Source organism: Mus musculus, chromosome 5 (genome assembly GCF_000001635.26).
Source record: "Mus musculus strain C57BL/6J chromosome 5, GRCm38.p6 C57BL/6J".
Taxonomy (NCBI): Eukaryota; Metazoa; Chordata; class Mammalia; order Rodentia; family Muridae; genus Mus; species Mus musculus.
The window spans coordinates 43,986,808-43,999,837 of record NC_000071.6 but is presented as its reverse complement, the minus strand read 5'-3'; the positions used below and the strand labels follow the sequence as shown (position 1 = coordinate 43,999,837).

General features: G+C 44.7%; 1 protein-coding gene across 18 annotated transcripts in view; it reads left to right on the top strand.

Annotated features, from left to right (window-relative positions):
- Window positions 1-6,217, top strand: part of Prom1 (prominin 1) — a 108,427-nt gene extending 102,210 nt beyond the window's left edge. For 11 of the 18 annotated variants that reach the window (XR_001784642.1, XR_001784640.1, XR_001784643.2 and 8 more), the window contains 2 exons: window positions 4,724-4,763; window positions 5,342-6,217. Coding sequence is in view for 15 of the 18 variants with exons in the window: in XM_017320724.2 (XP_017176213.1) it covers window positions 4,724-4,739 (16 nt within the window). In the remaining 3 variants the exon portion in view is untranslated. The remainder of the gene's footprint in view (window positions 1-4,723; window positions 4,764-5,341) is intronic. The other 7 variants (XM_006503789.2, NM_008935.2, NM_001163577.1 and 4 more) reach the window with 2 other exon arrangements.
- Window positions 6,218-13,030: the final 6,813 nt, after the last annotated feature.

Sequence of the window (13,030 nt, the reverse complement as noted above, 5' to 3'; positions counted from 1 at the left end):
AGAACAAGAACGTTAATAAAATTTCTCCTTTCAGAAAGATAAAGGTTTCTCTCCCACCACCCCCAACTAACAACTTGGTACACTCTAAAAGTTTACAATCGTCTTGTTTCAATTGTCACATACAGGGAGAGGTAATCGTTTTAATGTCTGAGCTGCTCTAACAAAACACTATAAGCAGTGTAGCTTATAAAGAACAGAATTTCCTTCTTTATGGTTCTATAGGCTGGGGAATGGGAGATCAAGGTGCCCGCAGATACAGTGACTGATAAGGGAAGATTTGTCATACAGAACATCTCCGTTTTCACTATGTCTTCACATTGTGGTGGTCTATGAGTTCTTCAGAGTTTCCCACCCTAATCACTTCCCCAAAGCATGTACCACCACCCCACCCCAGAATCTTTTTTGATGAATTTGGAATTGTGTAGATGCACAGGTCGGGGCATCTGATGATGCCGGGGAGGGGCAGTAAGGTTCTGAAGTGAGGGATAAAGACCTTTTTTTTCCTGATAATTTCCTGAACTTGGGTACCAGAGTGCTGTGTTGTGGGGTCGCTTCAGGGCAAGTATCAGTTTACAAGGTTTTGTCCAGAGCACATACACAGTGCTGTGACCCGCACTTTATACTGCCCTCCTTCTTCCTGGCATGGCGAACCTGGAGAGTGTCTCCATTTCTCAACTGAGATTTTCCAGGTCAAAGGTGAGCTCTGAGGACTTGCTAAGTGTGTAGAGTTGACTTCTGGCACTGGCCTCCTGAGTGGGACATCTCCAAATGCCCACTTTCAAGCTGGACATTTCATCGAGGCTGCATGGAGGGTGCTGAAGAGAGGCCTGCTTGGGTGCAAGGCTGTGGCTGATTGGGTCTCTGGCAGAGTGCTGAGATGGAAATTGGGGTGCAAGGCGTATATGAGGATCCAGAGTTGTGAAAGGAAGGAGACATTCAGGAGGACCTGTCATAGGCCTCATCTTAGCAGGGGGAGCTCCAGGGCAAATGTGGCCTGTGAGAAGTGGACCAGATGCAGCCTTGGTCCCTCACCTCCCTCAGGTGCAAGATCTGCCCGAGCCCTCAGGTGGAGTAGTTTAGCTCTAGTGGAAGAACTATCTGCCGACTGCCCCGCAGCTGGCGACAAGCCCATGTTAGAAGAGGGTATGGTGGTGTAGTGCAAGAAGCAATGCGAGCAAAAGCTCTGTTAGGCCTGGCAGAGGATGCAGCAGTCCCATGCTGTTTCTATTAAGAAGGGAGGGCTTAGCTTGCCAGTGGTAGGAGAACCGGGAACCCTTTAGTAAATCTAGACAGCTATGGACACTTTGCCTTTTAGAAATGATGTCAAAGTCCGAAGGTGTGTTTGACTTTGGATACCAACACAATCCTTATCTACAAAGTTCACACCCAGCAATCAAGCACTCAAGTTACAAACAAAAGCTATAAAACAAAATAAAACAGTAAGTCTCGTCATGCTTCCAGTAACTTCACAATTTTTGTGTTGGGCTGCATTCTTAGCTCACCTGGGACCCTGAGGGATGGAAGTCTGGACACATCTGCTAGGAAGTCACCAGTTCTCTTCCTTGGAGCCATCCTGCCATGCCCTGGCCTGAGCTCTTGGGTGCAAAGGAAAGGCAGATGTTCTCTTTAAGCATCAAAGATGAAATAACTGAGACCCCACTCAGTCCCACAGGCACGCTGAGTCTGGGATGAAACCCTTGGTTCTCTGGGCTACTGGCTCTCCTGAATAACGGTTCGTGTCTGTGTAAATGGATTGCAGGGAACCTTGCTAAAGCTTCCATCTGATTTACTGCAGAGAGGAAGGAGATGATTGTGATAGAGGACAGGAAAAACAGGAGCCTTCTGGTGAACGGTTCATCTAGGGTTGTGGATGTTGGGGTTGGAAACAGACAAAAAGCTCCAGCAGCATTAAAGGCCTAAGGTGCCAGGGTGGTTTGCTGATAATTCTGCTTGCACAATCCGTGCGTGCGCACACCTTGCTTTGAAGGTGCGTCTATGCCAAGGACACAGGATTCCACATTGCGTGAGAGGTGAAGCCAGGGCTGTGTTAGTGCCTGAAGTCATTCCCAGGGCTCCATGGGACGTCTAGATGCCTTTGAGCTTTCTGCACTCTGGAAGCAGGATGGCTCCAAAGACAGGTTGAAGGTTTTGTTTGCTTTGTTTTGATTTTGCAATATCGTAAGTCCCAAAGATGGCAGGGGCCCATCCTGTGTCACAGAAGCCGCTTTCTCAGTGACAATTAAAACCAAGATCGATCATCTTTCTGTCCTGAGTGTATGCTGTCCTATGGGGACCTGGTGGGTCACCTGAGGAACCTCCTTCTCCTGGGCAGGAAAAAGAACTCAAAGGCAGTTGGTGATTAGAAGGCTTGCTTATGTTTTGAAGATGAGAGAGTAACATCTCAGAAGCCCTAGGGACAGAGTTACTTCAGCCTCAACAAGACGCCCAACTCCTGTCAGAAGACTCTAGGGTCTAAGATTGGAGTAAATCTTCACTCTGTTTTACTTGCTTCATTGTGGAAAGCTAATGCTGTCCTTAAGCTCCAGTTCCTACATCTGTAGAGGGTGTCTATAAGAGCTGTACTTGCCTAGATGTTGTGAGGGTCAAATGAGCTCCTGAGGGTCAAATGTTCAATTACAGTTCAGTGCAGTTCCCTCTCTGAGGGTTTGCAGTTTATGATAATGGGAATGTTCTTCTTCTCTGGATGATTCTGACAGAATCTAAAAATGAGCCAACCATTCAGTAAATAAGTAAACGTGTATCCCTAGCTTGTCAGCCAAGCCAGTTCCACTCAGCCTCCCTTTATTACCCACAGAGCCATGGATAACAGGGAAAGACCCTCTAGAGAGACCTTCTGTACATGTAAGCCTGGATACCCGCTCCCTTCACATGGACTTGGTAATGTGATTCCACTTGAGCACTGACACACTGTCTGTAGCCAGGACAAAGCTAGGTGTGAGTGCTTCATGACGGTGCTTGGCCCTTTAGGAAAAGCTTTGTGACAACCAAACCACTCACTGACACTTAGCCAAGGTAGGGCCAGTTTTGCCAAGCTACTACCTCCTGGGGAGTTGGGCAGGGCAAAGTGTTCATAAGCAAGAAGCATCTTGTTAGTAGTAAATTCAGCTTCACAAACAACTTTAATAGAGCCCCCTTTAATATTTGCTGTGCAATGCACGGATCCATATAGTCCCAGCCTCTAGTCAGTCTGTCGCAGGACCTGTCATTTGCTTTTGCCTAAAAAACAAAGCAATGGGCTTCCTGCTAAGCCACGAAGCCTGGGACGTTCTTCATAGGGTTAATTCTGCCTCCCATACAGTCCACACTAAGGAGAGATAGTTTCCTCTGAGGAAACATATCTGCTGTAACAAAATATCTGGCCGAAGTAACTTAGAGAAGGAAAGATTTCTTCTGTCTCACGTTTCCACGGTATGGCCAGTCAGTCATGGCAGGAAGTCATGATGACAGAAGCATGAGGCTTCTGGTCACAGTGTACCCACAGTGAGGAAGCAGAGAGCATGAATGTTAGTGTCTGGCTTGCATTCTCCTTTTTATTTAGTTTGGGACATCTACACTGTAGGAAGGAATCACTCACATTTGAGGTGGGTCTTCCATCTCATTTAACCTAACCTCCAAAATCCAGTGCAGACATGTCCAGAGGTGTGTTTTCATGGTGATGTTAAATCCCATCAAGTTGCCACCATAGAAAGGATTGGGTCCACTCAACTGGAGACAACATGTTCTGTATCCTTTCTGTGCCGGTTCATTTCTGTACCCCATTCTGGCCTGACACTCATGGCAATCCTCCTGTGTCAGTGTCCCAAGTACTGGATTATGGGCATTAGCCACTATACCCTGCTTGATGTTTTCCCATCTAACGTTAACAAACCACATTGGGGAAAATATACTGTACTGTTTCTGTGAAGTCTATCTTCAAATTTATGCCTTGCTGTTGAGCTGTGGAAGGTACATTTTGTGCAATCTGCTTATGGATACTATGGGAGACGTGCAAAGGGCCCAACTTCCCCATATTTCTCCTACCTAAAGGAAAAAAGAAACATATTTGATTCTAGGGAAGTGCTCTGTGGCCATAGTATCCCTTCCTGCACTGCTCCATGTGTGCCTGTCTTGCAGAAGGTGCCTGGAGGCCCTTCTCTTGTACAATGATCTGGGTGGGCCCTCCAGGTGGAATCCTCCCACCTCTCTCTGCACAGATTCTTCATGCTGGTCAAGGTGGTAGTCTTAGTGAAGTGTGAGAGGATGGTGGATTAGCGTTGGTCGTTAATCAGAAACCTACTGACAGGATATGTACACATCTGGGCTCACACACATGGAATCCAGCAAGATTCCTGCAGAATGTTCATTGGTTTCTACCTCCCAATCCTACAGTCAAGTTTCAGGGAGCCATTTGTGGCCAGTCACCTGCCCACCATCTGGTCTCTGCTACTCTGGTATACTGCAACATGTTCCTAGTGACCTTCAGCACACACATTCTTTAAACTCAGCTTGCCTCATGCTATCTTCCACATCATTCTTTCAAATACAGTATGAATAGATAGAAGAGCCTGCTTGTTCTGTCATTTTCTTTCCTTGGTAAACTCTCTGGGGATTGGTCTGTACTCAGCTGTGACTATAGTCACATCCTGGTTCCCAGCAGAAATGGTGAAACAACCTGCAGCCTAGCCCACAGTACTACAGTTCTCTGTTTTGTTTCTGTTTCTAGCCCGTCTCGATACTGACAACTGGAGTTGAAGCTGCTTGAAGTAAGTCTGATGCTTTCATATAAGTGAATTTGTAGGACTATTGCTTTTAGTTTTTACAACAGAAGTAATTCTGACATATTAAGTGGAAAATCTAAATAAGTATATAGATTATATAACATGATTTTAATTACATGGAATCCAACTACATATGTGATTAGATAATGTGTATATGTACATATGTGTGGGTACACACACATGGACCATGATTACATCTAGATGTGCAGGGTCTATAATTAGATGTTGTTAAATGTAGTAAATATAATCAGCTCCAAATATTCACATGTACTTTGAGGGTTATGGAATTGAGAGTTTTTTTTTTTTTAATCTGTGCTAACACTGTAAAACATCCCTTTACAGTAAACTCCTATAAACATATTTTTTAAAAGTCTATGTCAGAAATTAAACTGGAACACAATGATGAGATGATGCACTCAAGTCCCACCCACCTGCTTCTTGAATAAATTTATGTTTTCTATAGTTCTTTGGGCTCCTGACACAACCATTTTAGGAGTCTGCATTCTTGGTTTTCTTTGTAACTCAAAGCCAGTTTCTAACATTATGTTTGATTTCCATTTCAGCAACAAGATAGTCAACATGGAAAGCATCACAGATTTTGGATAGTTTCTGAGTCTTCTAGAACGTTCCAAGTGCAGAAGAAACCTGGTGGAGACTCAGGCGGGCACTAGGAACATGGCATCAGTGGTCTTAGGGTAGCACTTTGTCAGGAATGAACAGTCATCATGGTTATAATCCACATATCCATTGCAACTCATGAATGATTCTCTCCTGTTTTGTTTTTAACTTTTCTTTTTACACTGATTTTCTATTTAGACACTAAAACATATAGGGGTGCTTATTCCCCCTGGATACATTTACCTGTGAACCAGCTATTCCGGTGTCATAGCTGGGTACCTAACTTACTTCCATATGTGAAGTGTGCTAAACACAAACCAGTTTACAGAAGAGATGTATTTTGTGTATAGTAAACTGTATATATACCCTTTTACCACAGTCAGTTTTTTAAACAAATGAATACTCTAGATTTTTCTTCTAAATGAGGTTACTGTTGGGGTGGTTGTGACCTAGTGATGCTGTAGAAAGGAGTCTGCATTCACTAAAAGTGTGTCAACCTAGAGCAGGCAATGCCCTTCCTTGTGGATTTCTGTCTGCTCGTTTTGGAGCTACCTGCGGTTTAGAAATAGAATTCAAGAACAATCACGGAGTTTCCCACTTGATGCCACTGCCAAAGTCAGAACAAGGGATCTTGAGAGAAGGAACTGTCGCTCAGCTGGGAGCGGAATCATTATCGCAATCACAGGTCCTGGTTCACAGTTTAGTGGCACTCTCTGGTTTGTAAGAATGGGCATTACGTTCAGTGTCATCTGGTCATCTGTGATGTGTGTCATCAGCCTGTCCTGATGTTGAGATTTAAAATAAAGCATGAATGAACAGAGCTTTTGGTGTTTGGTCCTTAAAACACACAGAAGTGTAAAGTGAATTTGCGTTTGCTGTGGTTATCCTTGTTGGCCTTCACCTTTCCAAAAATGAGCAGTGGGGGAAAGCTGGTCAGGTCAAAGAGACTGTGTCCTGCAGGTAAAGGGTTTGTTCTACACCAGCCTTTCCGTATGCGACCCCGGCCCTGATTCATTTCAATTTAAAGGAGCGTGGCAAGTGTGGCTTCCTTGAGTGGCCAGAGCTTGCAGTGCCTGTGATGAAGCCCATGCTCTGATTAGTCCCCTGCTCTCCAGGATTGCAGTGCCCCCACGCAGAGCCGACAGACCACTGGCATCCTGACTCTTCACTCAGTTGTCTTTGGGCTAACAGATTTTCGGACCTAACTGTTTAAGTGAGCATTAAGTAATACATGCCTGTAATCCCAGCTCACAGAAGAAAGCAGACACAACAGGGTGGCAACCAAGACCAGTCTGGGCTACCTAATCTAGCACTGTTGTAGTTTTTTAAGAGAACATTTCTTAGCAAACAGTCCAGATCTCTATACATACCCAACTATCCCCTTACAAAAATATCATCTGAGAGGCTCATAAGGCAGATAATCTTGACGAGCACTATTCAACCCAGCACAGTTACCTTACCAAAGTAGCACATGGTCAAAACAGTGAAGGTGTGATCTTAGAAGGAACAGATCTCTACACTCAAAATAAAATTAACAAAGTTAGAAAGGACAAAATTAAATGTTACCCAGGATAAACAAAAAACTTGAGTCATTCTCCCACATTTGTTTTTTGTCTTGGTTTAAGAACATACAGAATTTTGTTACTTGTAGACTTTTGTCATTTCTTTCTTCTTTTAAAAGCAACCTCTGCAGTAGCTGTGAAGTGGACTCCTGTCATGACTTTGACTGGTTCTTCCCCAATTGCTGGTGTTCTTGGGCAATTGCTTATTTCCCATTTGTAGATCTTCTTTGGAGAAACAGATTTTCAAGAACTTGCTTAATTTTTTAATCAGTAGTTTTCTTGCTAAGTTTTAGAAACTGAAGAGATTGTTCCGTTATCAGATACACAGCTCAGGAGTAGTTGTCAGCAGAGCCATATGATATATACATCTTTAAAATCTCAGGCAATTTCCCAACCTCTACTGCATATTAAAATCACTAGTGGGGATTCAAATTCTACCTGCGCAGGGCCCACTCCTGACCAAATCCATTCTAATCTCCGGGGTGGCACCCAAGCTTCAGTGCAGGGCTTTAGGGAGTTCTCCAGGATGATGTGTTTAGTAAAGGTTGTGCTAGGCTTTCTGGGTTAACCACAGAGTTCAAGTTTACAAGTAACAAAATTCTGTACACTCTTAAACCAAGATATCATCCTGAGGTATACAAGAGGGTCAGGTGGCTTCTCCTTTAACAGAATTAGTTTGTAGGTGTCTCTGAAGTGATTGTGTGTCTATTGACACCTTAGTAACTAGAATTTGAGAAGATTAAGAACTAGTGAGTGACAGTGGCCAGTTTATGCAGAAGTATATTTGTCATCACCACTACCCTCAGCCTTTGACGAACCCTCTTCCTCACAGGTCCAGAGAACTGTCTCTTCTTCCTTCTCTCTTCTCTGCCCTCTCTGCTTCCAGAGGCCAGGCTGGATGCTCTAAGATATATCTTTGTTGTTTTTCTTTATTTTTCTCTTAGTGCAGCTTTCAGGCACTATTAATCTTAGTTGGGCATTGTTATTATCACTTTTAATCTTTTGCTACAGAGCAAGAACTAATATTGTGTCTGGAGTGGGAGGGGTTATGAGCAGATTTGGCGTTTGCAGCAAATGAGTTATGTGTTTCGGGGATATCACTAGAATCATGGGTTTATTTATTTAGTTAGTTAGTTAGTTTTTGTTTGTTTGTTTTTTCACTTTCAATGTAGGTAGAACTAATGGCCACTCTCTGGGGAGTGTTATGAGATCTGAGGCTGGAGAGATGGTTCAGCAGTTAAGAGCACTTGTTGCTCTTGCAGAGGGCCTGGGTTTAGTTCTCAGCACCCACATGCTATCTTACAATCATCTGTAACTCCAGTTCCATAACACTCACTTCTGACCTCCAGGGACATCAGGCCTGCACATGGCATACAGACATACATGCAGGGAAAATGCTTATACACACAAAACAAAGCACACCGTTTTTTACAAAATTGAAGATATGTAATAACCCACAGTGAGGGGCTTTGACTATGGCACTGTGCCATGCTGTACAGGACAACAGCCAGACAAAGGCTAACAGCACTGGGAAAGTTATAGGAACCCACAACTTTGGTTTATGAAGAGCCCATGAATGCAATTACAAGCACAGAAGTCAGAGAGAGGATTCTGTGTAGATGAGCAGAGAAGGGGATTTCAGGGACAAAAGTTTGGCAAAGATAAAATGCCCTGAGAACTTCAAGCAGTGGACAGCTTTGCCTCCGAGCTCGAGGCTCAGAGCCTGTACAGAAGATATAGGGAATGAGCTGAGAAGCAACGGGGATTAGGGGAAGTGCCTGGACCTTCCTGTGAGTACAAGTTCAGAAAGCCAGCACAGGGTTGGAGCTTGGGAGGGATGAGTGGTCACTGGCGAATCTGGATCAGAGAGTGTGAGCCTGGAACTCTCATGGCAAGACCGACGCTGAGTCATGTTGGCCTTTGAGTTCCTTTAAGTGTCCAATTCTGTACTTCTCATTGACTGCTGAGCAATGGCAAGCCAATGACCCTTGCCTTTCTCTGAGTGTTGAGTCTTCTCTACAGGCTGCTAACACTGAAACTGGGCATGCTCTCATCATAGGTATATAATCTGTCCGGCATCTTCTTCAGTCAAATGACAACGCTCCTTCCAGTGCTTGCCGACACCACTAGCTGAGAATGCTAAGGGTGTGAGCCACTGGTCTTGTACATCAATCGGGTTGCTGTTACTAATTCTGTGTCCCGGACAGCACAACATCAACTAAAAGGTGAGTGAAACACACAGTTGTTTCACTATGGAGCTACTATGGAGCTACTATGTCTGAGGCCATCATCTTCCCCTCAACTCTGTGACCCTGTTCCACATTATTTTACATTCCAGTGGCAGCCACCAGACGGCGGCAGAGCGCCAAGTGGCCTATTTGCCAGATATAAGGAGCAAGTACCAGAATTCAGGAGTCCTTGGTTACCCTTAGATAGACACAACAACTACTGACAGAAACCACAAGTCCTACAAGGGTATTTCTATCTCCAAAGAAAGTACTAGAAGCCCATTTTGGACTCGTTGTGTTAGTGGCCAAATTGCTATACTTAGTCTAATAACAGTGTATAGTGTACAGACTCCCAATTAAAGCAAATGCTAACCGAGGTCAAATGATCCATGGAGTTTCAGTTCACATTCAACCCACAGCAAGCCCCGTGGGTTCCTGAATCCACTAGTGACTATTTTACAAGGTCCAGGTGTATGCACGTACTCAGCTGCTGCCTGAACCCCTTATACTGATTAAATGCTTGAGCGCTGTGAGGACCCCTTAGCGCTCACCTGGATGGAATGGGGTGTTGATATTACGAAAGCATACAGAAGAAGCCCGAGTGATCTCTTGTATGCACTCACACAGCTATGTGATGGCCAGGCCAGTGAGCCCCATGGATGCTCCTGTCTATGCCTTCCCAGTGATTGGAGGACAAGTGGTCTCTCGGGACTGAACTCAGTTCTTCATGCTTGCACAGCAAGCACTTCATCAATTGAGCCATCTCCTCAGCCTAATACATTTTGATTTTTTTTTTTTTTTTTTTTTTTGGTATCATATGATAGTATCTTTGGGGAACTTACAGAGCCTGTCTCTTCCAAGGTCAGCTAACTCCTGAAGATGATCAACTCATTTGGGATCACACCCCTCCTGTGCAAACCAGCCACCCTTTGATGGCGCATGCTTTTAATCTCAGCATTCAGGAGGCAGAGGCAGGCAGAGTTTTGAGTTTGAGGCCAGCCTGGTCTACAAAGTGAGTTCCAGGACAGCCAGGGCTATACAGAGAAACCCTGTCTTGAAAAACAACAACAACAAAATCTATCTAATACTCACAATCCAAGCCAATTTCCTCCTCCTTAAATTATCCCAGGGACAGCTAGGTCCCAAGTCCAAGTCTGGTTCAGCTCATTCTACAGCAGGGAAAATCCCGTGCCAACTTTGATTATCCCCTGGAAACAACCAAGGCTGTGGCCCCATGTTCCTCTTCATGCCCACTTCTAACCCTTGTCATCACCAAGGTTTCATACAAATTACTGTGGCTCTGTGTGTTACAGCACGCCACCTTTCGTTGTAACTAAAGTGATGAAGCCATATTTCCATGGCATTAACTTCTCTGAGCCACTCACTTCGCCTCATGATGTACTGCAGGCACACGGAGACAACTGTCAGCCACCAGGGTGGCTCAGTGTTCCGTAGAAGGCCAGCTTCTGTCTGCTCTTGCTTTATCACTGGCTCTACCCATCAGCAGCAGCTCTACCCTGGAAAGTGTGTCTGGAACATGGACAATAACTGCTTTTCCCCTCCTTGATGGATCAGAAGAGGACTGTAGAGTCTTGTCTCATATAGTTAATACTTTGCAAAGTCCTACAAACACTGTATGGTTGAGAAGGCATCCTGTTAGGTATGTGGAAGGAGGCTTCCAGAGCTAACTGGCTAGCAAATCTTTCTAGAGAGGGGAGACAGGGAGTGGTTCTTTCGGGTGCTCTTTGAGGGCAATGTCAGAGAGCACCAGCAGGGAGTACCACAGATGGCTCTGTAGCTAGGTATCCAGCTTCAAGCAGAATTCTGTATTTGGACAAATCCCCCCTTACTCTGGCTCGCAAATAGTCCTTGGTAAATGAAGGTTTCCCTTTTGCAGACTTCTATTTTGGGCTGGGGCTGACTTAGTTGGGCCTCTGACACTGCTACCCTCTATAGACATTCCATTTACTTCCTGGTGGTTGGGAGTCTGCCTTAGGACCTCCTCATAAAAAACCATGGCCCCTAATCTTATTGATAGGACAAGGCCACCTCTCTTTGTGATTGTCTGCTTTGCTGCTGCCATTAGTCCCCAGTCCAAGAGGCTCACATCCTTGTGTAAATGGCCCAGAGCCTCACAGCAAAAGCAAAGGGAGAAAGCAAGCCTTTGATTCCTTTCTTCTCTGATGCACCCAGAGAACATTTCCACTTTGAAATAGGCTGTCAATCTCCTGGCTAATGTTCCAGGGCCTCAAGAACCTACAGTTTATCAGCATGTTAAAATACTCATCTTACAACTTCATTGTTTATAAATCAGAACACTGTAAACTTTACCCTCTTGGGGCATATCCTGGCCACTGGGGCAATCAGGAGCTTAGCAGATAAATGCCCAAAAGGAAAAGTGGGACAGAAAGGAGACAAAAGGAGGAAGAGGGAAGGGAAGAAAAGGAAATAGTATGGAAGGAATAAAGGAAGGGAGGAAGGGTGGGTAGAAAGAAGGGAGAGAGGGAGAAAAGGGGAAAAGAGAAGGAAGGGAAAGAGGGAAAAGAAAAGAAAGACAAAATAAAGAAAAGAAGGAACAGAGAGGAGAGAGAGGGGAGAAGGAAGAAGGAGAAAGAGAAAGGAAGGAAGGGAGGGAGGGAGGGAGGGAGGGAGGGAGGGAGGGAAGAAATACATCTAAAATATGTTTAAACTAAAAAAAAAAAAAAATGACAGAGACAAGACTGAAGATGTTCTGAGAGCGGTGCCCCTGGAAGGCTGCAGTGTGTAGGTACTGCCCCTTCCCCTCAGCCTATCCTGGCTTTCTCTAGCCATTGACCTTTGCCTCCAAAGGGACGCAGTAGAACCATCCAGGTCAGCACAGGGTCCTCAGCAGCTTGGACATTGTATCATACCTTAAACCATTTTAGCAGGTTCCTACCTTTCTCTAAGCATGCCTCTTGATGCCATCCTCCCCGATGGAAATGTTCAGACAAGATCATTATGGAAATACAAATAGAACATTCATTGAGATTTCAGGGGGTTCTTATAGCAATATATATCTTAGTTAAAATTTTCATTCCAAAGTCAGGAGCACCTCATGAGCCCTTCACTGTAAATGTGCATGCCTTATCAACTGCTCATGCCTCCTAATGGCTACAAAGAGGCCAATGGTTCCGACATAGAACCTGCCCCATGACGATAGAAACACTTCAAGATGTGATAATGACGAAGGGTTTCTGAACACATTCCATACACACCCAAGAAAGAAGTGATTCTGAGTTAGAAGATGACTGACAGAATCGGGGGGGGGGATCTTTCCCACCTATCTATATGACAGGAATTCATTGTCAGAATATATTAAGCACTATCAAAATTAAACATCAGAAACCAAGTAATCAAATAAATAAAAGGGTAAATTACCTGAATAGACTCCTTTAAAGACAGTACATGGATGTTTAGTCATCAGGTAAACGTAACTTAGAGTTCTTCAGAACTCCACTGAGATTCCCATCATCCCATTGGTTTTCTGTTAGCATTCTGTCTAAGCTCCTCCTGACAGTTACCTGGCAACAGCCTGGAATGCCTGACTCCCTATAAAAGGGGCTGCTTGACCCTCCTCTCTCTCTTGCTCTTGCCGTCCTGCTCTCCCTCTGTCCTCTTGCCCCTTTCTCCCCTCTCTCCCTTTGCCTACTCCCCCTCTCTCCACATACTCAGAGCCGACCTCTACTCCTCTATGTCTTCTCTCTCTCTCTTTCTCTCTCTCTCTCTTCTTTCTCTGTCTCTACTACCCTCTTAACTCCCCTCCCCATGCCCCGAATAAACTCTATTCTATACTATACTGGTCCCTCAGAGGGAATGGATGGCT